Source organism: Phoxinus phoxinus, assembly GCF_949152265.1.
Source record: "Phoxinus phoxinus genome assembly, chromosome: 11".
Taxonomy (NCBI): domain Eukaryota; kingdom Metazoa; phylum Chordata; class Actinopteri; order Cypriniformes; family Leuciscidae; genus Phoxinus; species Phoxinus phoxinus.
In genome coordinates this window covers 17,030,208-17,056,906 of record NC_136886.1, presented here as the reverse complement: position 1 = coordinate 17,056,906, position 26,699 = coordinate 17,030,208, and the positions used below count along the sequence as shown (strand labels likewise).

General features: G+C 39.1%; 1 protein-coding gene across 3 annotated transcripts in view; it reads left to right on the top strand.

The window, feature by feature from the left end:
* Window positions 1-25,830, top strand: part of lpp (LIM domain containing preferred translocation partner in lipoma) — a 198,462-nt gene extending 172,632 nt beyond the window's left edge. For all 3 annotated transcript variants that reach the window (XM_079628403.1, XM_079628401.1, XM_079628402.1), the window contains 4 exons: window positions 3,193-3,362; window positions 21,048-21,226; window positions 22,793-22,913; window positions 23,006-25,830. In XM_079628403.1, the coding sequence (XP_079484529.1) occupies window positions 3,193-3,362; window positions 21,048-21,226; window positions 22,793-22,913; window positions 23,006-23,134 (599 nt within the window). In that variant the 3' untranslated portion in view covers window positions 23,135-25,830. The remainder of the gene's footprint in view (window positions 1-3,192; window positions 3,363-21,047; window positions 21,227-22,792; window positions 22,914-23,005) is intronic.
* Window positions 25,831-26,699: the final 869 nt, after the last annotated feature.

The window sequence follows — 26,699 nt, the reverse complement described above, 5'->3', positions numbered from 1 at the left end:
GATCACCTCGAGTGCTTAGGTCTGAGAGTCAATTGGGAGAAAAGTTCACTGTTTCCCAGTCAAAGGATCTCCTTTTTAGGACTGGATCTGAACTCACTGTCTATGACAGCACAGCTGTCATCACAGCGCAGGCGAAATACCCTGCAAATGGCGAAATCCTTCCTCAGCGGCCACATAGTGCCACTCAGGAGATTTCAGAAAATGCTGGGCCTCATGGCCTCAGCCTCAACAGTGCTGCAGTTGGGCCTGCTGCGCATGCGCCCACTACAGTTCTGGTTGAGAGCGCGCGTACCGCGCCGAGCATGGCTACACGGTCGCTATCGCCTCAAGGTCACTCAGGAATGCATTTCAGCCCTGACACCATGGAGAGCGTCAGACTGGTACCGGTCAGGTGTAAGCCTGGGGACTTCCTCGAGCCTGAAGGTGGTGTCCACGGACGCGTCCACCTCAGGCTGGGGAGCACTGCTCGACGGCAGTCCGCTCTTTGGCCAGTGGTCAGAGCGAGCCGAACTACCGCACATAAACTGCCTGGAAATGATGGCAGTGGACTTTGCGCTGAGGCGCTTCTGTCCCCGGATAAAAGGACACCACGTCCTGGTCCGCTCGGACAACATGTCGGTAGTAGCCTACATAAACCGCCAGGGTGGCGTGAGATCCCGGAACCTATTCAGGTTAGCGGAACGCATACTGGTGTGGGCCCAGCACAACCTGCGCTCGTTAAGAGCAATGCACGTGCCAGGCCACTTGAACGTAGGCCCGGACAGACTCTCACGGAACAACGTTCCCACGGGAGAGTGGTCCCTACACACACAGACAGTGCGTCTGCTGTGGAAAACGTTCGGCAGAGCGGAAATAGACCTGTTTGCAAACCAGGAAAACGCTCATTGCCCAGAATTCTTTTCGAAGAGCGCGAACGCGCTGGCCAGAGTCTGGCCCCGCCGCCCGCTCTATGCTTTTCCTCCTGTCTCACTCCTGCCTCAAGTGCTGGAGCGTATCAAGGAGAGCGGATGCTCAGTACTGCTAGTTGCTCCATTCTGGACGAATCAGACCTGGTTCCCAGCTTTGATGCGACTGAAAAGTACTGCCCCGTGGCCGATTCCAGTGAGGAGAGACCTCCTCTCACAGGCCAAGGGCTCGATTCTGCATCCTCACCCCGAGCTTTGGTCCCTACACGTATGGGCCATAAACGGGTACCCGCTAACCTCCCAAGAGGAGTGTTAGACACGATCGAACAAGCTAGGGCTCCGTCTACTAGACGGCTCTACGCTTCCAAATGGTCGGTGTTCTCTGGATGGTGTTCAGATCAAGGTCTGTCACCACTTCAGTGTGGAGAACCGGAGATTCTCTCCTTCTTGCAAGAGCTATTGGATAAGGGAAGAACCCCATCCACGCTCAAAGTCTATGTGGCTGCCATATCAGCGTTCGTTAATCCAACGCTTGGCCGTTCACTAGGCAGGAATGACCTGGTGGTCCGCTTCCTGAGAGGCGCCAGGAGGTTAAACCCTCCAAGGCCTCCTTCAGTCCCCGTTTGGGACCTTTCTACAGTGTTGAACGCTATGAAAGGGGCCCCTTTCGAGCCTATTCACTCAGTTGACATGAAACACCTGTCTCTCAAGACCGTGTTTCTTTTGGCTCTCGCTTCAGTGAAGTGTGTGGGAGACTTGCAAGCGCTCTCAGTGAGAGCTTCTTGTATGGAGTTCGGGCCAAACGACTCTATAGTCGTATTGAAACCGAAGCATGGGTACGTGCCTAAGTCCCTCAACACACCGTTCAGGGCTCAGGTCATCTCCCTGTCGGCCCTGCCGGCCTCAGAGGACGGAAATAGCTCCCTTTGCCCGGTCAGGGCATTAAGAGCTTACGTGTCCCGCTCCGCTGTTTTTCGACAGACGGAGCAGCTCTTCGTTTCGTTCAGCGGGCGCTCCAAGGGACGAGCCGCAACGAAACAGAGTCTGTCTCGATGGGTAGTGGACGCCATTGCGCTAGCCTACGCATCTAGAGGCTTGGAATGCCCTTTGGGCATCAGAGCACATTCCACGAGAGGCATGGCCTCTTCATGGGCTTGGTATAGCGGAATCTCGTTACATGATATCTGCATGGCGGCAGGCTGGGCCTCCCCGTCTACATTTATTAGGTTCTATAACCTAGAGGTTCCTGCGTTGCAGGCTAAACTGCTCTCGGTCTAGAAGACTATGTATAAGTGTTCCTGCCCCGCACTGCGGCCCAGGTCACTTCAATGGTAATATGTACAAGTGCTCCTGCCCCGTGCTGCGGCCCAGGTCACTTCAATGTCTAATATGTATAAGTGTTCCTGCCCCGCGCTGCGGCCCAGGTCACTTCAATGTTTAAGCATCACTCACTGACAATGTGTCCCATGAGCATGCTATTACCCTTCATATATATCTATATTTACATATATATGCTATTATGCCTTAAGAGGCACTACTATAAGGGATGATGCTATTTTAGCCGCTCTCCCTATACTTCTTGGGGTAGGCGCTTGTATACCAGGGCGCGCGCGCCCTTAGGTGTCTGTGTCGATCCAAGAACACGCACGGCGGTTTGCATAGGGTTCCCGTAGCGTTCTTCGACGCAGTACGAGAGAACTCTACGTAAGAGAACGTACTCGGTTACTAACGTAACCTCGGTTCTCTCTAGGAGAGGGAACGAGTACTGCGTCTCATGCCGTGCGTGTCCACGCTGCGTCGCTTCATTGACGAAAATCGGCGTGTTAGACAGCTATGCTCGTATTTATAGGCCTAGGCCACGCCCGTTTGGGCGGGAGGTGACGCAGAAGGGCGCGAAGCGCCCTCATTGGTCAGCGTCCTGGCCTCGCATAGGCTGTGCTTTTCTGGCAGAGCAGCCAATGGGTGAGCTGTATTGCTCCGCCTAGGTTGTATGCTTCAGAAAAGCGTTTTACAATATTACAAAATTAAGGATTAATTTTTGGCTTCAATCTCGACAAAGAAATATCTTTCCCGTAGCGTTCTTCGACGCAGTACTCGTTCCCTCTCCTAGAGAGAACCGAGGTTACGTTAGTAACCGAGTACGGTTTACACTATATGTATATTATTCATTTAACCTTTACTTCTACAGTTTTTTTTATCTCTCACCATGTTTTTTTAAATCATTTTGTTTAGTTTATATAATTTGCCATCAGCATCCATACAATAATTCCAATGCTGTATTTTGCAGGTCGGTGTGCGTGCTGTGGGGAGAATGTGGTCGGTGAGGGGACGGGCTGTACCGCCATGGACCAGGTCTTCCACGTGCACTGCTTCATCTGCATGACCTGTGGCTCCAAGCTCAGAGGGAAGCCCTTTTATGCCGTGGAAAAGAAGGCTTACTGCGAACCCTGCTATATCGTGAGTGTGATCTGCTCAACACTCTTTATGCACACACTGGGTCTCGTACACTAATAGTTGAGTTTAAGTTTTTTAGTCACGCAAAATATCTACTAGGTGCACAACTGATGCATACGTACGCCATTTTTACTGTAATTTTCTTTCTAATGTTGATGAGTTTTATTTGGCTTTTTGGCTGTAATTAGGTAGGATGGTGCAGATTTGACAGAAAAGTTGTTTTTTCATCTGAAACATGACCCGGACAGGACTCGAACCTGGTGTTCTTGTAGCACAACTGCTCCCTATATGTGCTATACTACCCTCTTTGCCACAGCTCTGAAATAAATATTGTACTGTATGTATATGTATACACTACCATTCAAAAGTTTGGCGTTGGTAAGATTTAGAACATCTCTTCTGCTCACCAAGGCTACATCTATTTGATTAAAAATACAGTAAAAACTGTAATATTAAGAAATATTATTACAATTTAAAATAACTGTTTTCTATTTTAATATATATTTTTTTTTAAATGAATGCAATTTTGTATATATTCACCAGCCATTACTTCAGTCTTCAGTGTCTTTTTATCCTTCTATAATCATTCTAATATGCTGATTTGGTGTTTAAGTAACATTTCTTCTTATTATCAGTATTGAAAACAGTTGTGCTGCTTAATATTTTTGTGGAAACTATGATAGTTATATACTTTTTAGGATACTTTAATGAATATAAAGTGCTAAAGAACAGCATGTATTTGACATTTTTTAAATATTACTGACCCCAAACGTTTAAAAAAGGTTGTGTGCATGAACGTAAAATAGTAAATAATAATAAACGCATAAATATACATACACTGACACATTGCTACCTCAGCTGTTGATCATACTGTTATTTACTCGTCGCTCTGCACATTTCTACACGCATATCTAAGAGGAAATATTTCAGCGGCAGTAGTTTGCATGCTCTTTGAAGCTCTAGCTTCCTTGTCTTCATATGAAGCTAGCTTCAGCTCTCATTAGCTCCATGTTCTGAGGACTTGTCTAAGATCTGCCAGGAGCATCTGGCTCTGTGTAAAACCTGGATTTAGGTTCTTTCAGAAATGTTACCCAAACCGTTGCTCTTTTCATAATCATTCACCTATTCCTGTCACACTGCTCATTCTTCCCTGATGAGCTGCTTCACACTTGTTAGCTCGGTAGTCAAATCCATAAGAGGCAGAAAGATTAGACAAACAGTGGCCTCGCATGCAAAGGACCAAGCGTCACGTTCAACTTCATCTCATACATCTGATAAGCATTCACACGGGCAAATCACACTTGAGATGTAACACGAGTATTAAAATCACATTAAACTGCCAGATAGGATTACTTTCCTTTGTAGATTGGAAAGCAAATCAGGGCCTCCTTTTTCTCCCTCCACCGTCCACCTTCCCTTTTTTTTTTTTTTACTGAAATATCTGTTGAAAATTCTCTTCAGGCGAATAGTAAGAGAAACAGAAATTAGTGACAGTTACAGTAATGCATGAAAATTAGCATTTCTCATTGAACTAGAGGTTAGGAGTTTCTTATAAAAAGCTCACAAACTTTCTGGGCATGTTTTCCCACATCTGAGAGTTGTGCAACATCTGTGCTGGTAGACACTGAAAGTTTTGAGAACCATATTTTGCTTGTCATTATTACAAAACACTTTTTTTTATTCAAGTTTTGCAATGCAGATTTTTGAACAACTCTGTGTGGGGAAACAAAAAGGGATCACGTTAAAAGTAGTAGAGTATTATTAAATTAATTTAGTTAGCAGGTCTGAGTAGAGGTTTGTAATGGATGGACTAAGGCCCTGTTTACACGAGAACGCTCGCGGGTGAAAACGTAAAAATATTTTATCGGATGTGCCTTTCGTTTACACGGCGACGGCGTTTTTGGGGCTTAAAACGGAAAAAAAGTGAAACCACCCTCCAGAGTGGAAATCTTAAAAACGCTCCACCATCGCGTGTTGGTGTTTAGTTCCCGTTAGACGGGTTTAGTTCCCGTCTAAAGGGTAAAAATGGTAAAAACGCAAAAGTCTGCTAGACAGTGAAGGCGTCGCGTACGCGTTTACGTCACAGGCATGTGCCAGTACAGGAAAATAACAAAACTTTATCAGACTAAAACATAGTATTAATTTCATTGACAAAAAAAAAAAAATCTGTCATTTTTGAGCGAAAGTGCACAGAGGGTTAAAGCAGCAGCTTTACCGTATTAAACATGAAAAACTGTGTCAACGTCTCTTTCACTTTCAGTGCTTCACATTGCCACCTAGCTGCCTGGAGTGCGTACTACATCGAATTTCACACACTTTTGCACGCAGATTTCCCCTCCATAACGCTAGTCTAAACGCAGAATAAAAAGTGATAACGTTACGCCACTTTTGCGTTTTCTCTTCAGATCGTTTCCGTGTAAACATAGCCTAAGCTGGCTATTACATTCCCATTCTAATTTTGTACACAGCTAATTTTGCAATGGCCAACGATGGAGAAAGATTCATTTTAGAACAGATGGTGTAGTTGTAGCCAGATTTTGACTCATTCAATGGGTCCAGAAAGATCCACAAACACATTTTAAATAAATACCATCACAAAGTGCTAAAGTCTGTGTTGTCACAAACTCTTTCACACCTTTATGACAGCCACATATTTGGAAGACCTGTCAATCAAATTAGTTCACACCCATCCACCAATAACCTGGTCTGACCTTTCTCAACCATGGCTCTTTATATGTAAGAGAGCAGGCTCTGTAAAACAAATGATATATTGTTATAAAAGTATGGTGTTTATATAGATAGGATGGACCACATACTGACCCACTTCTAAGTTGACAAAAGCAAAAGTGCAGAAAAGTCCATTTCTGTTTGATCAATCTTTACTGTTAGCATAACATTTTGAAACCCTGAGTCGGTAAGCACTAAAAATAAGTATTAGCCCAACTCACAAAGAAACCAGGCCATTCCTCAAACTGCCTTTTATTTCATCATTGTTTCCCGTTTGTACTTGTGTTATTTCCATTTCCACTGGCACGTGTAGCCTATTTACAATTCTGTTGTGGCCGCAGTGTTTCCCTATTTCCCTTTTAAGAAACCACTGTATTACTGAGCCAGCACTTTCTTTAGTGTTCTTCTCTTTTTAACAGACAATGCAAATTTCCAAAAAGCCAGAATATTGTTAATATTGGTCAGATTTGTTTACCAAATTAAATGGTCTAAATCCAACTATATTCAAATGTACTTGCGTTATATTCACTACATTTCAATAAAAAAAAATTGTTTTAAATGTTAAAACAAATAGGAGATATGCTTCTATGGCATGGCGGGCCAAATTAAAGGTCATCACACAGGCCCTGGTTTAGGCATCTCTGGCCTAAACAGATGCTTGACAATTTTTCTGATGACTGATGAGTACTGAATACACTTCACGACAAATGCAGTTGCCAAAGTGTCATGAATATTGGTTTATAAGACGGCTCTCTGATATACTGGATTCAGAATGGCCATTTGCGGCATTCAGCTGTCAAATACTTCTTAATAATGACTGTTGACCACGGTATGACTGACCGCACAATTTTTATTATTAACCTAATATTTTATATTCCATGTCCATGAATTCATTTAATTGGAATGAGCCATGTAATCAATGGGTTACTGTACAGCCAGTTGATCATTCTCTCAAAATAAACCCTTACTGGTTGATCGGGACCCCAACACAAAGCTTCGGTCTGACTGTACGGTATGCCTTACAAATGTTAAATATGCCAATCCATAAACTTAACATGTAACTTTTTATCTCACACTGGCTTTATGTCAGCCATTTCAAGAAAAAACAGATGTTATGCTTCTTCACATTTTGGCTAGTGACATTTTTTTTGGCTATATGACTGCCTATGTTGCATCATAGGTAGTTGATACTGAAGGAAATGCCAAGTTCTCCACATTATAACCACTAGTGCTAACACTGAGGTTTCACTGACTTTCTTGGTTGCCCACTGCTCAAGAATGGATCAGAGAAATTTCCAGGACTGTCACCAAAGCCAAAACCACCTTTACCACTCCTACAGCTTTTCAGTAAACCCTTACTAAATCATCTACACTTACCGCTGCAACTGGGGCACGGTGCCAGCTTGGAGTTCAATACAGGGCACACTTTCACAGCATCATCACTGAATATTCAAGGGAGCATAGGCAAATTGGAAATAATAAATCTTTAATAATACATTTCCAACACCATAGCCGCTGCTGATTTTTAGTTCCAGATATTAAAGGGATAGTTAGTTAAAAAATGCAAGCTTCTTTCAAATCTGTGTGCATTTTTCCACCCTGTAGAACACAAAAGGAGATGTTTTGAAAAATATGAAGGTCCAAATGCAACTTTTATTAAATATCCCACAGAAAAAAAGAAATCTAATTTTGGCTAATAAGGGTGAGTCGATGACAGAATTTAAATTTTTTGGGTGAACTGTCTCTTTAAGGTCACTGGATGACTGATGCCTGACTGTGTTCTCTCCCTGTACTTCAAGCCACAATGCAATGTACTGAGAGAGACACCAAGTTCGTTCATATATTTGATTCACTTGCTCTGTTCAGCTGGACTTCAAAATGATAGGAAATGGGCAGCAAAGCAATAGTTAACCTTTGTTCCAAAGAACAGCATCAGACTATTATGTCTGTCTGTGTACTTCTTCAACAGATGAATCAGTTGAAGTATCGGTGACTCAGGCCATCTCTTGAATCACCCCCACTATAGACTGATCAGCTCTCAGAATGATTGTACTGTACTTGCTTCCTCTGGAAGTTTTCCAACTTGGATCCATGCGCTAAAGAGAGCCGGGATAATTTAAGAACTTTATTTATGCATTTCATCAGCATAAATGTTCTTCTGGCACAAGATCAAAAGGATGGAAGAAATCTGAATTTCTTAATGAAAGTAATTTCTTCTTCTTTTCTCCTCATCCTCAGGGTCATACGCCTCTGTGCGATTAGAGAATGAGCATGAGACTTTGGTCTCTATAGAGACATGGCAGTCCCCCAGTGAGCTGGGGGAAAACTTCAAATGAGGCCAGCGAGTCAGTCTAGGAATCTTTTAAGATAGGAAGAATGCACATTGTACATTATTTATCAGTTTATTTATCTGCAGAGACAGGATCATAGCATTCATATTTTCATTGTTCTTATATAAACATCTCATTTACTGCTCTGTTTGCCACTAGGGAGCAGGATGGGGAAAAAACACCTGTTATGTATCTAATGTCATTTACTTTTCTCCTGAAGAAAAGAGCCTAAATGTATTGAAATCTTCTTTTCATCCTTTTTTTTAAACTAGTCATGTCTTACTAAACATCTGCATTTTCTTCTATAAATACCTTTGATGTATGACTGTCAGTGTGTGTTTAAAGTGTTTTAAATACAATTTTCATTTGAACGTGTTGGATCCCGAGTTAAAATTATAATTGATCATAATGCTCATTGCTTCATTACAGGATTTCAGCTCTTCATCGTAGCCTTTAAAATTTAGATTCATCTTGACTTCAAAAGTCATCTTGACATCAAAAGATATCTTAACAGCATTCAGCAAACTAATTTCAATCCTTAATTTAAGAGGAGCAAATGTCACCACTTATTCTGTATGAAATCTATTACATTTCATTTATAATTATAAAACTATAAATATGTGCATTTATTATGTCAAGTTCTCCTTATGGTTGACTTTTGGTACAATTTGTACAGTTATTAATCAAGCATTAGTGTATATATATATATATATATCCCAAACTTTTGAATGGTACTATAACTATTTGCATATAGGAAGCAAATATGTAAATTTCAAGCTTAAGTGGTGAACAGTATTTTTCAGTTCTGTTTAGTATGGGAATAAAGGCTATCACACAGTGACATCCAGTAATCTTTCTCTATAGCATCAAACAGGAAATACGAAGACATTTGTTCAAATCTCTTATTTTGCATATTCTTTGGAACAGCACTGATAGCGTTAGCATGTTTCCACCTCTAGGCAATAGACAACACAGAACTTTTGAACAGCGCAACTAGATATCATTCATTCCTTTCAGTAATAGACAGGAAGGCTGCCTGCTGGAGATTCTCTGTTATCTGTCATCTGCTTCCTGCTCTCCTGTCGTCTTATCACTCATGTGCTCTCAGCATCACAACTGACCCACAAAGCACAGTGGCAATAATCAGCCTTTGTGCTCTGGCTTTCCCTGGCTACACCCATCACTGACTTATCATTGCTTGTTTGAATGTGGTGCAATACAGATACATTTATTCACAGCTCAATTAATCCCCCTTTTTGCATGAAGTGGTCTCTAATCCTGTTAATGTGACATCAGTGGCTTGTCTGTTGTTTTCACTTCTTACCCTGATGTGTTGTAAAGCAGCAGCTGTGGCATACATCTGGTACCCGCTCTCGGACCTTTTTCGTTTTCAAACACCTAATGTAATCAAGGCTGCACATGCTCACCGAGTCTCTTACACATACTCTACAATCTCAGTGCTATCTTGCACAGTGGGAACTGATTTTATGCACAGTCAAACGCACATTATTCACAGTTAGATCACTAATGTTTGCCCAGGATTTACAGTAATGTTTTTAGTCAATTCATGCAAAAAACAATGTCAAAGTTTAAAGACACTTTCACAATTGTTCTGCAATGAAACGCAGCGCCACCGAATAATTTTCCTCTTCCTTTAGTCCTTTGTTAATTTGGTCTGTGGGGTTTTGACAGGGATTTTGAGTAGAAAGTTCAGCGCTTGAGGCTTCTCTGTGGAGCTGTGTGATTAGTAGTGTTAGAGACAAATGTTCCTGAAAACTGCTATGGCGTAAAACACCGGAAGGAAAAAAGGCACTACTTTGGAGAGAACAGAAGTGTTTATCTGGCGAATGGGAGAGTTGGTTTCTTGGTGTGGGCTGAGTGTTGTGTTTGTATGCAAATAGACATAAAATATCTCTCTCAGTGTAAAGCTAGTTAACTTGTGCAGCACCAGCAGAGTGTAGGCGGTAAATAGAATTTAATTCAAAAGAGATGTTTGCGTACATGGGTTAATGATTTAAGAAAATTATTAGAATGTTTCTTAAGAATTTAAACTTTGTATTTGTTGGGGTTTCATATAGTTTTGAAAAACTAAGTTTCAGTTTAATGACAATAAAAGCATCAACGTTTGTGAATATCAAGTACAAATATAGCATTTCCTTACACCTTAATGCATGCCAGTGTATACATCTTACAATACAATAATAATGTGAAAGCGTATGTAAAATATACACTAATTATAAACACTAATAATATATAATACGATTTTTAAATGTTTTTGCAAGAAGCCTCAAGGCTGCATTTATTTGATGAAAAACAGTCAAAATAGTAATATATTAAATGATTACTGTGCTGGCAAAGCTTTATCAGCAGCCATTACTCCAGTCTTCAGTGTCACATGATCCTTCAGAAATAATTATAATATGCTGATTTGGAGCTTAAAAACATTTCTTATTAGTATACATTTTGAAAACAGTTGTGCTGCTTAATATTTTTGAAGAAACTGTGATAAAAAAAAAACAGGATTATTTGATGGATTAAAAGTTCAAAAGAATATTTCTTATTAGTATTTCTTTGAAATAGAAATCGTTGGTACTGTTTTTATTTGATTTACTTATATTAAATTACCCCACCACATGAAAACTTGAACTAGCGGGTGTCATATCATTGACCCGCATTTTCTGTTTAGCTTGGCAGCAGTTATTCATCAGTGGATACAGTTGATTGTACATTTGTTGGATACATTTTGTGAGTCGTTTCAGGTGCCTTGGATTGCAGTGATGTAAAACATGCCACATTGCGATAGTCTGCTGCTGCATACTCTAAATCAGAACGGGCCCACGGATACCCAATTTGCATAATTCCTTTAGTGATTTTAGTGCTAAAGCAAGGCCTAGCTAGCGTCAGATATACACCTCTATCAGTGGGCAGAATCCATTCTCTAAATTCCCCTTTAAGAACTTTTGTGATGGTGACACAGGTCATACCTTCCCATGGTTTATGAACAGCTGAGGCTAAATGTATGTGTCCTCTCTCTGAGTGAGTTTGTAGGATGATGCACATTATCATAAATTAAGAGCTCTGTACAGAGAGCTCTAGTGGGGGAAGTGCAGCTTGTGGCTCTTTCCCCCAGTGCAAGATCAGCTTTGACATGTGTTTACTCCTCTACATAAATATTTAGGAACACACAGAAATTCTCTCTGGCTCAAATATTTTGCTCAACTCTTTGGCCAAGTCCCCCATGGGCCAGTGTCTATGTCACAAACTGATATCCATTTTTTGGTTCAGCCCAATTCCTTATTTTGGCCTTCCAGCTTCTGTTTTGGACTGATCCACTGTTTCAAGCACCAATGGTAAATAGTCAGGCTACAACTGAATTTATGGAGTTGTGACTACCTACATGTACAATTGAAAGTAAACCGCCATGAGAGGTTAAGTATAGAGTAAGTCTCAGCTTAATATGAGGGGGGAAATATTGTTTTAAAAAACTTTATTCCATTGTCTGCCTATGCAGTAGAAAGGCAAAATAAAAATGAAATTGGTGATACCTGACTAGAGAAAAAGGGCTGTTGTCTTCCCTTTTGCCAAAAAGGTAGGAAAGCTTCAACACTCCCAGTCTTCTCCTATTGGAAAGGCTTGACCAGATTCCAATACCGCCTTGGTTGAGTAGGAAATAGTTTTTAGCAAACTTATATTCACAAAGGTGTCGACTTTTTTTTTTCCGGATGCAAGAATTGAAAGAGTAAATGTTTAACTGAAATTAGTTATTTTTAGTTTCCAGTGAAGGATCTAGAGCATTGGCTAAATAGACAAAATGGCTGCAAAGTATCCTAAATATGGAGAGAACACTGCTACGGAAAATCTGAAAAATGTCTGTGTTTTTAGTCTCCATTTCAAACTGGATGACTATGAACTCAATGTTTTAGGCCAAACTTAGGGGGGAAAAATTTAAGATGTCAAAAGTCCGCTGGATGACGCAAAATGCTTTTGCTGACAAATAAATGGGAATTTCTTGTTCTTGGTTACACGGAGAAAGAGTAAACATTGTTCATTTACCTACAGACATTGTAACAATTAATAATAATTAAAATAAAAACGTTTCTGAAATAAGTTTCTTATCACCAAGGCATCAATGTGAGTAATATTTAAAATATTATTGCAATACATTTTATTTTTATGTTTACAACTAAACTTTTGGACCTGTGACTACCTTCAATCGAAAGTGAACCACTGTGAGAGGTTATAAAGTATGGAGTTTCGGCTTAATTTGAGATTTGATCAGATTTGCCAAATTAAGGTTTAAGAAGATCACTCTTGACCTTATTCACTCAACTAATCCTTAACCATGATGTTAAATACACAACAATATTTTCACAGCCAATAAATTAGTTCTTAATCCAGGATCAGTGGAGGAAATGGCCTCCCTGCTGAGCAACAAGAGGTAAATGCCATTATGTTCCATGTAAGTTGCACACTGCTGATCAGCTCAACAAGACTAATGGCTGAGACTGCTTTCATTTGCCAGATAGCCCCGTTTTTTTTTAAGCAAGTGAACTGCGGGGCTGAATGGCATTGAGGTTAATTATATTAGCAAGGTGCTATGTTTGTGGCACCCTGCAGATCTCTTCCCTGTCGAAACTGCTCTCTTCCTGCCAGGCTGCTCGTGTTACTACTGTCAGAACACTTAATTGCCTGGAGCACTTAATTAATTGGAGATCATAATTTCTGGTAATCGGGCGTGTTTAACGTGTCCCCCCCTTCCCCATCTTTCCTCTTGGACTTTTACTGCATGATTATTCAGATCCATACAACTTGTTGGATGGAGGCTGGTTTAGATAAATGGCCAGGTCCCTATGGCCTGCTTCATTACTGCCTGATTTACGGCACACTCTCTCAGAAAATATGGGGAGAAATGCAATCACCATTATTAGATTGCGCATTCTAGAGAGTTTGATTTTATTATTTGGGTCAGTGACAAATATGAGTGCCCACAAGATCTTTTAAAAAGAGAAATGTACTATTTGCATTCATATATATGTAATTATATATTATATGATACTTGATAAATATATTTTATATAATATTTTAAGAACAATGTAATATATTTTCCTTACACCTTGAATACACCTAGAGTACACTTCTTAATCATTATTTTCAAAATAGTTTTAAACATATTTTAAAATGTATATTACAGATATAATGAAGTGATTTAACCCTCTGGTGTTCTTCGTTTTTTTTTTTTTTTTTTTTTTTTTTTCTTCTTCATCCGAATGGTACGAAACTTGGTAAAGGTTTTGGCACTTGCTACGTGAACACAAAAAAAATGGACATGGACATGATTCGAACAGGTTAAATGGTCCTGGAAAAATAGTCACACTTGTACTCCTCATGGTCAACAATGACCACATGGAAATTAATGGGAGAAGAATTTCATCTAGTGGAAACATTTGGTACTGCACCCAAACAAAATCTTACTGAACGCTATTTTTTTTAGCTCAAATTTGGAACACAACTTGTTTAGTTTTATGACTTTGATTTTCTTGCAGTTTTAGAGTAAAACATGATGATATGAAAATATGTATTTCATATTTTTTTAAATCATAACAATAAACAAATTCTGTAACTTCACTTTGAACAAAAAGCACTTTTTAAAACTTTTTTCACTTCAGCAATAATCTGCCAAGTGGCATTCAAGATTTACGAGTTGGAGATTTTTAGGTCAAAAAGTAAATAAATGGATTATAAATACAGTGTAAATATAATTTAGTACCATTAACTTATATACCACATATTTAATGTTTAAATCCCCTAAAAATACAAAATAATAAATAAAAAACATTTTCGGACTTGAGACACACACACATAGCTGTCCTATAGCATAAGTTTAGTGGTCCTAAGTATAAGTACCTGCAATTTTCCAACAAAGAGACCTATGCTAATGTAATGGAGTACATGCTGTATAATGGAACCACGATGTCCAAGTTCCAGGCTGTGCAGAGACACTTTTCCAGGGTGGCCCAATAAGGGTTCATTTTTCTGTGCGCAGCGGAAGCTTCTGGTAACGGATGTCCTCTGTTGCATGATACCCACATCCCGTTGGCCAGACTGTGCCACAGTGCAAGTTTTCACCCACTCGGCTGCGCCAACAGCCATGTCTGTCATTGCTTTGGAGGAAGGTGATGACACACTAGAGTTTGAAAACAAAGCAACAATTACACATGGTTACAATGAAGTATAAACATGGTTTATTGACCACAAGCTTCAGCCATGTACATTTTTAGCAGAATTACAAGAGCACTAAAGATCAAAACCAGAATTAATGTCTGAGCTTTCTTTTATACCCTGACTCCCTTGTGTGATTGCAAGTGACATTGCTTCCTGCCTTGCTTTCAGCCCAAGCTGATAGATGTAAAGTGTAGGGAACAGGCAGCAACTCACACCAACACCTTTCTGGAGCTGCCCTCACACCGGCATGGCTGCCGTACGTCTTGAAAGAGTTAGCGTTGCCCACGCTCTGCTATCCCGCTGAAGTACAGAGGGTGATGAAGACAGGTGAATCCACCCTGCTTGTTTTCCTTGATGTTGGAAGTACAGCAGCAAAGCATGCGTTCGAGGCTTTCTGCTGAAATATTCATATCTGTCTGCATTAGCATTAGCAAGCTACTAATTGAGTTCTGTGTATTCAGACATGATTAACTGGCTGGCATTCCTCAAAGGAGAGACCCAATTAGATAGCACTTGCATGAATTGCCTTGCGACTTCCCTCTTCGCGCTGTTGTCCCTGTTTGTGTGTGTGTTGTGTGTATCTATCGAGCTGGTTACAGCACTTGATTTTCATTACTTGCATGGTTCTCTTGTAATATAGGTGTAACCAGGCAGAAAATATGACTGTTTGAAGCCTGTTTGGTAGCTTCTTTATTTCAGTCAAACTTGCATCACTTCCTTTAAGGGAGGAAGATATGTAACCCCAACCTGATGGAGTGTTACTTCAAGTCCTGCCTGCTGCATTTTGGCCCTGTTTTAAGATAGATCTGGAGCCGTGTGTCTGGAACTATTAATTTGTTCAAAAATACATATGGAACCATCATGAGTACAAGCATATTTCTAAGAGCTTGTCATGTGTGTTTTTGACTGCAATAAAATTTGTAAAAGTGCTTTGACTGTGCAAGTATAGTTTTCAAATAAGATTGATTTTTAAATCAATTCCACACAAAAGGACCTTTAAGAAATGTTGAGGTATTCTACAGTTGCAGCGAAACCTTCTGAGGTAACTGCCATAGTGAAGGCAGTACAGTAACGTCTCTAAAATGTAATGGCGGGGTGATGTCTTGGGAAAAGACGTTAAGAGTTCTTGGCTCAGTGCCTCTGCATTCATATCCAATCCCCTGTAGCTCTCTTTCCTTTAACTCTCTTTATTTAAGTAGCTCAAAAGATAGTTTCCCTGAGCGCCTCGCAGTCCCAGGGATGCAAAGCAGCAGTTTGGTTCTAGTCTGGTTTTCAGTCCGCTCAATGCTAAGGACCTTCTGTCGACCCATTACCATTTATCAGGACCAGTTAATGCTAGAGCCTCAAAGCTGTATCTATGTCTGTACTGTTAATTTAACATTAATTTAATGTTTAGCATAAAAATGTTTACTAAAAACACCAAAAAATATGTTAAGATCCATATTTAAAGGCCAAACCACACTTAACAAGATGTCTCTGTGTTATGTAAATGAATCATGAATTTAATTTTAAAAAAAAATTTAATGACAGCTCTAGTAATTTTACATACACACACAGCTAAAGGAATGTGAGTTCTTTAGTCAATGATTCATCCATTCAGAGCATCCAACTGACCTTTGACCTCTCAGCTACAGTACAGTCAAAAATGTCTTGGTTTTCTTTCTTTTTTTCTGATGATCTTGATCCTCACATCCTCACAAAAATGAGTGATTTAGATTGGGCGTCTGTATATCATCATATTGTAGAGAGGTGCTCTAATGTGAAGTTGTCATATGTACATAAATACGTAATTGTGGTGCTGACAGACATTAAAAAAGTTTTATGTGAGATACTTATATTATAAATTTATGATGACTCGGGGCATTGCTCAAGAATTAAGTATAAAAGCCCTTTTTGGTTTTAAAACTATTTCGATTTCAGAAGCTATTTAGATGATGTTTATAAGGTAAATGCAGTTGGCAGAGTGACATTGAAGGGTATAAAGGTGTTTTAATATTCTGTGCAAAACAAATCCATGTCACCAAGCTAACTGAGAATCATGTAAAATTAATAAAGCCTCCTATCAAAGAAGACATCCAGTAACGTCAGAGTGTTTTGCTTAAATTCACATTGAGCGCTGTGAATTGGCAATTAATAGTTACAGTATACACAGACCTTCAAATCTTTTTTAGTTCCTTATATTCCCCCTTCTTTCATTCAATCTAGACAGTTTGGTTTCTGATTTATTTAGACCAGCCTATAAATGTGTATCATCATTTGTGAAACGCAAGGCTGATTGTCATTCTTATGGGCTGAAGGTCCTCTCAGTGATGTACAGACATAAACTCTACACTCCACACTGTTGTCCAGCACTATGAGAAGTTGTCCTGCTACAGAATTGTGTGTGTTGTGTTTGCACCCACAAAAAGAAGAGTGCCTGGAAGAAAGAGAAAGTGTCGGAGCACTTTGTCAGGAAATTGAAAAAGCAACAAGGGAAAGAAGAGGCTACAATTGACTTCAGTGCTCTCCACTCACCCTTTCGTTCAAAAAGAGGCTGTCTGACCTAAATTCATTTTACCTCATCTGCCTAGACGTTTGTTTAGCCTTCTGGGCAAACACTTAGAGAAATGTATGAAGCTGAAAAAAGAGGAATATATGTGAATATATCACATTCTAGCAGGGGAAGAGTAAACTGAAAGCATGAGTAGACGTCTAGTGCCCTCTAGTGGCACTCCGAGCCATTATTCTTCCACCAGTGAACTGCGCAGATTTTCCTAAACCATCTTTGAAAGTTATTACCGGACAGTAAATCCACAGCATGTCAATCAAAACTGCTTTGACGTCAACATAAAAGCTGCAGAAAACTGAAAAGCTGTGCTGGGGAAGAGAGATCTGACTGACCCAGACTTCACCGCCACAGAGTTCCTACGATGACTCTCTGGCACAACGTATTGTGTGAAAACGGGCTGTTTTTGAACGCGTTTCTTCAGAAAACTGTAAGCAGCAGGGATCCAGATGCTGGTTCAAGTCTAAACTCAGGTTAAACATTTGACTGTGCTCCTCAAGGCTATATACAGACTGCCTGTATTTCTATATTTTCCCCTCCCCCTCTTTCTCGCCTCAGAGTTATGAGACAAGCCTCAAGGGTTCTCAGCAGCAAGCTTATTAAAGGCTTTATCCGTTTCCAGGATTTGCAGAGGATTGTGGCACGGACATTGTTTGTACACAAGTGTTGCTCTGGGAAATAATGTTAATTTCTGTTATACTCACAGAAGAAATGAGACAAATTAGACCCTGGTGTACCTACGGCCTTTTTTGAGCCTTGACGATCCCTTGCATTCAGTCTTCTCTGACACTGTGATCTAAAGCCGAGTTGATCTTAGAATGATTAGCGGAACGTAGGAGTTCAGGGTCAAGTCCTTTGACCTCTGCCTCAGCTTGCTGAGGAATCGAGAGCATGGGAAATGATCCCAGTGCACAGGCAGTGCAAACAGGATTTGGCTGTGTTGATGCATGGGACTCTTTCCAGTAAATTCTGTCCATGCAGCTGAAAACTCTATATACTACAGATCTGTTCCAAAGCCAAGTGAGTTGCCTTCTAAGGCAGCTTCCTAATGTCATAAGTGACAGATTTGGAACGGCAAAGTACATTGGCAGGAACACCATGTGTCACATAACCACCATTTCTCACACAAAGCACACGGGAGACTCGCAGTTGATTTAAATAGTTTGATATTAGCATGTTGCAAAGCTAACAGTGCAGTACTAACATAACCACACACAAAAAAGCCTAGCCTACACAAATACGTTTATCAATACGTTTTAGTATTTAATCAAATATTTGAATCAAAAACTTTTTTCTCACATCAGCCATCTTGGATAAAACTGGGATTGTCTTCACATCAGTTTGTAATTTGATCAAAACTAGCATTATTACTAGCAGGAACTGTGTTTTCTTTCTCAACTGTTTATGTTCAATTGAGACATAAATGACTGTGTTTACTTGCACATACATGGTCACTTTGACACATAGGTATGTTATTCATGACTGCGTAGCACAGCAATGCCACGTGAGCGTAACCACGATAGACGGGATACTCCAAAATCTGTACCGGTTGACAAATTTCTACCGGTATTTAGCCCACTACTTAAATGGGTGCAAAAGTAGTACCAAAAATCTTAATAGGTGCTGTCCCTAGTCCCTTCCTGTTAAGCACAGCATAAAATGTTGAGTTTCAGATGACTCTGGGCTTCTTTCTTGTCTCTCTTCTTTTGGGCCTTTCTTTCTATATAGTCTGATTTTCTAAAACTTAAGCTATTAGATTCACTACTTTGGATTTTATATTATCTATTGACTAAGATTTATTTGTCTCTCTTACCTTGAAACTTATTTGCTTTTAAAAAAAATACATTTACTTGATTAATTTGTTGCCTTTTATAATTTTACAAATCTGTACAAAAATGCATACATTTAATACGTTTTTAAAAATGCCCTTATAAAGGTACAAATGTACCTGTCAATCAATTTAAGGGGGCAAAAATCCCCCCTTATCGGAAATTTAAATTTCTGTCACCGCTGTGAACTAAGAACGAACCGCAAAAAATGTGAAGAAAATAACAATCTTTGGTAGTCAGCTGTCCACATCAGGCCTAAACCACTCAAAGTACCTGTGCAAAAACACTCAGCAAAATATCGTCAAATTATCGTTATCAACAAAATCCCAGAAAATAGAGATATCATTTTTTGTAAAATATCGCACTCCCTTAGTGTGAGCAGCTATCCAAGATCATACCCACAGGACTGTCAGCCCTAATCATCAGGGCTCATTGGCGCGGAAAACGTGATGGCTTACAGTGTTGCCACAAACGCACATAGGCATGGAAGTCTGTGTTTGAAAACAGTACTGAGTGTCTGTGCCAAAGAGACAGGCAGCCAAAGAGGACAGCTGTAGCCTGGAGTACTCGCACATACTGAGATGTGTCTGGGCCACCAAATCCCAAATGGAGAAATCCAGGAAATATTTGTGCATCATAGCCTCTCATGCGAAGACGGTCTCACACATGCTTTCAAAGAGATCCTAAGTCATCCTATAATTGATCACACACAGATGATTTCACCATCCTTTGCTGTAATTGCTTAGCTAGAGGGGAGGGAGGGGGATAGAAGATTCTTTTATATGAAATATCGAAATAACAAATCCAGGGCTCGGGGTGGACATTAAGAAGAGGAATGTGAGCGAAAAGTCATCAGCTGGCCCGCGGCCCGGCATCCGTGGCTGAGGAAAAGCCTGCAGTCATCAGAAAGTGGACGTATTTACTGCTGCGCCTCTCGCAGAACGAAAGCAAGAGTGAAAAATGACTTTGTTTGTGAATCAGAGAGTAGCTAATCAGATCTTACTCTCATTTCATTGCTCGCTATATATATACTTTATATCAGAACCTCCCCCATTTTCCCTCAGGCATTGAGGACAGAGATACACTTGTGACTACCATTTGGATGCTCACATTGTCCTATACAGAAATCCATTAAATGTTGATAGATTATGGATTTAAAGGGTCTGTTTACCCAAAATGTTGTGCCATTCTAAAACTGTTTGACTTTGTTTCTTGCGAGGAACTCAAAAGTAGTTATCTATCAGAAGCTGCTAAGCTGCTCTTTTAGATAAAGTGAAAGTTAAAGGGATAGTTCACCCAAAAGTGAAAATTCTGAAGTGCTATATGTACAAGAGATGAAGTGCTACACACAGGCTTCTTAAAGGATTAGTTCACTTTTAAAGTGAAAATTCTGTCATCATATACTCACCCTTAAGTTGTTTCAAACCTGTATGAATTTCTTTCTTGTGTTGAACACAAAAGAAATTATGAAAAAATAATTAAACAAAATATGAAAGTCAATGGCTACCGTCAACTGTCTAGTTACCAACATTTTCAGGGACAGAAATCATGTTTTATAAAAAATATCTTCATTTGTGTTTCGAAGATGAACAAAAGGCCGCTCCAGTGTTCTGGAAAAAGCAGCTTGGACACTTTGCCAAATATCTCATTTGTTTTCAGTGAAATAAAAGATAAGTCAAATGGGTTTGGAATGACATGAGAGTGAGTAAATGATGACAGAACTGTCATTTCTGAGTGAACTATCCCTCTTAAGAGCAATGTGTGAGTGAGTGTGCTTAAGATGGTTCTTCAATGAAAAGAATGGAAAGTTGCTTTTTCCCCCAGTGTTTTTTTATCCATCTATTTCGTAGCACTGTAAATCAGGATATCTTCACATTTGTTAAAGGTTATTACGACTGCCAAGCCACGTCTCTCAATATCAGAGCTCGAATTATACACTGTCGCTGGCATGAATCTATCTCAGTTTATTTTTTTCCACAGTTTCCTTTGGCTGAGCTTGTACGTTATGTAAGATCTTTATTGTGTTTGATTTTAGAACACCCTGGAGACCTGCAACATATGTTGTAAGCCCATAATGGAACGTATCCTGCGGGCGACTGGGAAGGCCTATCATCCCCAGTGCTTCACCTGTGTGGTCTGCCATCGGAGTCTGGACGGCGTTCCCTTTACCGTGGACGCTGCCAACCACATCCATTGCATCGAAGACTTCCACAAGTATGACCAGACACACAAATATGCTTGATTCTTCCAAATACTACATTCAGGACCAGTGTAAAGACATAGGATCCTCTTTCCTTTACATATATATGTTTTCACCATCTTAGTGTGTGACCTTATAAACCTTCACAGCTTCATCAGGGTTCAGATATCCCATTCAAAACCATTTATCATCTTATTTGCAGGTAATTTATGTATTTTAAATATCTATATCAAAAGCAGCTTTTTTTTGTATGGTTCAAGGAACTGAAAGGTTTCAGAGGGAATCTGTGATTGTGAGAATGTGATCACAACAGACATGCCATTGTGTCGAGGAACAGTTGTGCCGTACCTGGACTGTACTCTTTGTTACTACTGTGGTTTAATTAGGCCACCATCTGCTGAACTTCCTCCTTTTTGCTGTTTGTTGATAAAACCCAATGAAGAAGTTGAATCACCTGACTGTTTTGCTTTGTGTACACATCCTCACCGTCTCTCTCTCTCTGTTATCTCTGTTCCTCTCCTGTGTTCTCAAATTGCTGAACACACTAATGTATTTATTGTAGACCTTTCTAAAACATTTGTGTCTTTAAAATCAGTTCAACTAGTAATATTAGTTTATTGATGGCTGATGGTCTTTCCATTTGGATTAGAGTAATAATGTATACACCGCTTTCCAATATCTAAATGGGATAGAAATGTAAAATGTATTGATTTATTTTTAAAGGATGAGTCCAAAAATGAAAAATGAAACTCATGTCACCCCAACCCTGTATGACTTTCTTTCCAAGTCTCTATTCACTAATAATCTCTACATCCGACTTAGTTTTCCTTTACAACTACTTTTATCGTGGTTTTATGGCCTTGAAAGTTATTCGATGAATTGATTGTTAAAACATTTTATGTTCAATGTAAGAAATTAAGTCACACAGGTTTAGGGGTGTGTAGACAATGAGTTTGTTTATGGTAATTTTAGAGAAATAGTTATTGCTGGTGGGGTTTATTTTTTTTCATACACTCACCAAGGCTACATTTATTTGATCGAAAATACAGGAAAATCAGTAATATTGTTAAATATTCATACAATTTAAAATAAAAGTTTTTTTCTATTTGAATATTATGTTAAATTCCTGCGATGGCAAAGCTGAATTTGAATCAGCCATTACTCCAGTCTTCAGTGTCACACGATCCTTCAGAAATCATTCTAAATGCAGATTTGGTGCTTAAGAAACTTTTCTTATTAAAAAACACATAAAAAAGTTGTGCTGCTTAATATTTTTGTGAAATTGTGATACATATTTATTCAGGATATTTTTTGATGAATGGAATGTTCAAAAGAACGTTTATTTGAAATCTTGTTATAACATTGTAAATGTCTTTACCTTTATTGAATGTGTCCTTGTTGAATAAAAGTATTAATCTTACTGACCCCAAACTTTTCAACGGTAGAGTATATTAAGCATTTTTTTTTAAATCAAATTCATTTATATCAAAAGTCATGACGGGACAACTTTGGGCAACTCTGTCCTCAGGATTATTTTGTCGTAATCTCTTTTTCTCTATTTTCCCCCTCCCTTTTCCCAGGAAATTTGCCCCTCGTTGCTCTGTGTGTAATGAGCCCATAATGCCATCACCTGGCCAAGAGGAGACTGTGCGTATCGTGGCCTTAGACCGTGACTTCCATGTGCAGTGCTATCGTTGTGAGGTGAGTAAAAAAGCACTTGGGTGTGGCTACAAATTGATAAATATATTTGTAAACAGAATTGTCATACTATTTTGTGTGTGTGCTCAACATAGGACTGTGGCTGTCTTCTCTCTGAGGGAGACAACCAGGGTTGCTACCCTCTGGATGGCCATGTTCTCTGCAAAAACTGCAACACCAGTCGCATCCAGGCCCTCACTGCCAAGGCTACAACTGACCTCTGAGTCACACACATATGTACATGCAGGTGCTTAATACCCCTGCATTCATCAAAATCTGAGAAACACCATATCCTGTCACATCACTGCACACAAATATTTATGCCCAGACAAATGCACATGTACACATAAAGCTGTCATTCCACTTAAGGGGCCATGACTTGTCTTGTCGCTCATGCACCACACACTGTGCCTTTTATTACAATTGCACTCATTTATTCTGCCCAAACGTTTTTATTAGCAGATATGTATTCATAAATGTCCGCTACAGCTGCTTATATGCACCTAAACAAAGTAGGCCCTAACATATAGACAAGACTGTTAGATTCTAACTCGGATGTTCACAGAGCTGCAAAACAAAAAGTCCTGTTCATTTGAAGTGGGATGTTGAAAAAAACCCTCATAGAACATCATAGAATCTACCTCTAAAAAGGGACCATGCTCTCTGATCGCTAGGCATCATATTACTACACTTTCAAATAGAGCTACTAGTTATACATGAAGTCACACAAGTACACATTTACTGCAATGACTTTATCAAATAACGCAGATACAGAAATACTTGGAAGTTTTAATTGTGCATCGTTCAAACATGGCTATGTAGCAAATAAACCTGAAAAATTGGAGATTTCATGTTCACCAAGGTACACAAGATATGACGGTATATATATATAGTACGACCTTGACTCATGCATCACACCTGCTTCATCAGCATGTTTTTGAGTACATACAGGTGTGTGTTTGTGAATGCATAGCCTTTCGATTTACATTTCTGAATTCACCCTTTGAGATGAAAGTTACCAAAGAGCTACATTTACTTTCTCTGGGACAGCGTGTATGTATATTATTGTATGCTTTTGAAATCTAATGAGAAGAGTATTTTATCCTTTAAGGACTGTGAATGGCCTTCAGTAGCTCAGAAGCCTAAATACATTGTGGTTCATTCAGTGCGGTTTCCTGTTTCTTCCTCAGTCTACCGCTTTAATTCAAGTGAATTTAGTAAGAAATATACTGCGCTTGGAATTTTTTCGTGGTTTGGTGTTATTTTTCTTCTAATTGCGCTCCGTCATCGCATTTATTTGTATATCATGAGTGAAACATGGTGAAAAGGTATAGGGATAAAATGTATGTATTTTTAGAGATGCACAGTGAATTGTGCAATAATGTCATGGCAGAATGAGAACTATTTGGTATTAATTTAAAATTCTCAGAGGAAAAGCTGTCAGATTAGGTTTAAAGTGTGACAATCAGGGCTGAAAGGATGTTTAATTTGATCTAAGACTTTAAGGGCTGATAAGACAACCCGATAATTTTAAATATCCTTAAATTGTGAATTTATTGTAGTATTAGTTACGTAAGATAGAGATAGACACACAAGTATTATTAAAAATAGGAATTTACCATTTAGGAATAAGAAATTTTCTTTTGTAATTTTGTGGATGAAATCATTATGCAAATTTCTTCTTTGTTTTTGCATTGACACTTTACCAAGAAGAATATGCAGACGTTTTTATATTTGACGAGAAAGTGTTGTTCTTAAAGCTACAGTGCACACAGTTTAGGAAAATCTGAAATGATATGTATATCTACAAAGTGCCATAATAAATGTTGAGGTTTCGAGAGTTAACACCTCAGGAAATTTCCAGTCGTATCAGTGTGCTGCAGTGATGCCCCAGGGAACTTCCTCTCTGGTTGAAGGGTAAATTCAGATGTGAAAGTCATGATATATATGCAAACCGGATATAAATACCTGGTTACATGCCCCTCTTGATTTATTATGGCAGTTTGTGGAGTTTTTCAGTATGTAAAATAAAATGTGCTGTAGCTTTAAGCAATGAGAGCTCCATCAGTGCTTCAATCTATACCTCCTTTGCTTAGTACCTTCTCTATATGTGCCTTTTCCAGCCTGTGTGAAACTGAGGTGGTGTTGTTCGAGCACAAACACAGCTGTGGCTTGTGGCTGATGTTGTGTGTTGAGGGATATGATTTTTGAATACTCTTTTTTTTTTGTGTGTGTGTATGTGTTTTCTCCTATTCACACTACCTAGAGGCTATGCATGTTTGTTACTTGAACTGATCTTTATTTCCAGTTTTTATATAGAAAGACCAAATATTTTAAGACTTAATTAGAAATTAAGTGTATTATGTCTTTAAAAACATTAAGAGTGTTATTGGAAAGAGAAATATTACTATATTACTTGGCACAATTAGGTTGTCCTTCATGTCTTTTGCTTTACTTAAATCCATTTCAAGTTATTTTATTCAAATTGATTTGATTTGAATTAAAGTTTCATCTTTCAAGCATTTATTGCTCATTTCAGTTGTTCAAGGTGATTCGTTCTGTTCACGTATTTGATCAGGATGCAATTCAAAACACATTGTACTAAGTTTTCCATTTGTGACCATTACAGTAGCAATAACTTGATTATATGAAACTGTTGTCGCAGCAAATGCTTAATACCAGCATTCAAGTGCCTTGAAATATATGCTATAGGAATGGTGGTAAGAATACTGTATTTGAGCTGTCATCAATAGGGCAGGTTGATGTGTTTTTATTTTCCATCATGAAGAAATAATAACGTAAAATAACCTAATCTGTGCTCAAGTGACATTCTAAGTATATACTTGGATTCTGTTCTTACACTCTGATGTTTTTTTTACATAGAACTTCCTCTATAATTAATAAACCTTTTGAAAAACTCCATAGTGGTTATTTTTCTTTTCTGCTGTCAGCTCTCTCTCTCTCTCTCTCTCTCTCTCTCTCTCTCTCTCTCTCTCTCTCTCTCTCTCTCTCTCTCTCTCTCTCTCTCTCTCTCTCTCTCTCTGTGTGTGTGTGTCAGTGAGACAATGGGACAATGGGAACAGATTAGTGGTGGAACGATCACAAAATGTATGGATCATTCCCGGTTTTGAGTCATGGATCATATCATTTTTAGGATCAATTTATTACTTAAAGCTCACTTGAAGTTCTTCAATATCTACTACCTCAGAAAACTACTAGCCTAACTGATAAGGTTCACACATTATTTAAAAAAAGTGACAGCAGGGTAATAAAATAAGAACAAATACACAAATTACAAGCAGAGATGAATAGCATAACAGAGACAGTTTTCCATTGTACTCTCTGCACACCCTAAAGGAGAAATGATCACGCTGCTTGCTGGTATCAGTGGTACTGTACATACGGAACATACTTGCATAGCTACTTTAGATGCCATTTGAGAGACAATCAGCTCTGAATCACAATTTAGATGAGCTCAAACTGCTACTGTCTCAGAGCATTGTTCCTCTTTTCTGGCTTAGATATTTAATCAGTGAGATATTAAGTGGGTTTTGATACTGGAATGAAGCTGAAGGAGTTGTTAAAATAATTTAAGAGACTAAAAAAAAAGGCCCTTTGAGTCCCTACTTGATTTAATCCTTCGATTTGTCATCCTGCGTTCCAGGAACCAGCGATTTTTATTATTATTTATTATTCTTTCCAGATTGCTAAATTGGAGCAGCACATTCACAATATTGAAGGTTGAAAGCGATCCCGGAGGAATGCAAATATATATATATATATATATAT